This window comes from Etheostoma cragini, unplaced genomic scaffold (assembly GCF_013103735.1).
Source record: "Etheostoma cragini isolate CJK2018 unplaced genomic scaffold, CSU_Ecrag_1.0 ScbMSFa_1965, whole genome shotgun sequence".
NCBI lineage: Eukaryota > Metazoa > Chordata > Actinopteri > Perciformes > Percidae > Etheostoma > Etheostoma cragini.
The window spans coordinates 582-1,655 of record NW_023266074.1 but is presented as its reverse complement, the minus strand read 5'-3'; the positions used below and the strand labels follow the sequence as shown (position 1 = coordinate 1,655).

Genomic DNA, 1,074 nt, shown 5'->3' with positions numbered 1-1,074 from the left:
AAGGTAGAGACAACAACATCCTGTCTATAGACCTTCATCTAGAGCATTATAATACTCTAGTCCCAAGGTAGAGACAACCAACATCCTGTCCATAGACCTTCATCTAGAGCATTACAATGCTCTAGTCCCAAGGTAGATACAACAACAACATCCTGTCTATAGACCTTCATCTAGAGCATTATAATACTCTAGTCCCAAGGTAGATACAACAACAACATCATGTCTATAGACCTTCATCTAGAGCATTATAATACTCTAGTCCCAAGGTAGAGACAACAACATCCTGTCTATAGACCTTCATCTAGAGCATTATAATACTCTAGTCCCAAGGTAGAGACAACAACATCCTGTCTATAGACCTTCATCTAGAGCATTATAATACTCTAGTCCCAAGGTAAAGACAACAACAACATGGGGATAAAGGTCTAGGCTAACATGCTAGCTAGCTTGTCTGTTTGGTTGACTTTCCTTTGTCCCCCGTCTCGTCCCCGAAGGCTCTCCTTCTGAACGAGGACGACAAAGGATTCTGCGGAGGAACGATCCTCAACCATTACATCATCCTGACCGCCGCCCACTGCATGAACGAATCACGCTACATCTCCGTCAGGCTCGGTAGGTCCGACAGCCAATCCCATCGGCCGAATCACCCAATGGATCGCATGCTAATGGGCTAACTCTGTCTGAAGCACCCACTGCTAGCCTAGCTTAGCACGGATCCTGGAGGTAACCGGCTCGATCTGTGCTAAGCTAGGGTAGCAGGAGGCAGTTAGCCTACTGGTCCCTGCTAGCCTAGCTTAGCACAGATCCTGGAGGTAAGCGGCTCCAACTTGCCTACTGCTCCCAATAAGTGACAAAATAATGCCAACATGTTCCTATTCGCTGTGACTATACAGCATCTGTGCTAAGCTAGGTTAGATGGAGTGGGTTAACTCCAGCATCTGTGCTAAGCTAGGCTAGCATGGAGCAGTAGGCTAGATGCAGCTGGTTACCTCTAGCATCTGTGCTAAGCTAGGCTAGATGGAGTGGGTTACCTCCAGGATCTGTGCTAAGCTAGGCTAGATGGAGTGGGTTACC

At 47.2% G+C, this 1,074-nt stretch overlaps 1 protein-coding gene across 1 annotated transcript in view; it reads left to right on the top strand.

Moving 5' to 3' along the window:
• Window positions 1–477: 477 nt before the first annotated feature.
• The window catches only part of LOC117940222 (coagulation factor X-like), a gene marked incomplete at its 3' end in the record, with an annotated part of 1,158 nt that continues 561 nt past the window's right edge, over window positions 478–1,074 (top strand). The window contains exon 1 of the mRNA XM_034865573.1: window positions 478–612. Coding sequence (XP_034721464.1) covers window positions 579–612 — 34 coding nt within the window. The remainder of the gene's footprint in view (window positions 613–1,074) is intronic.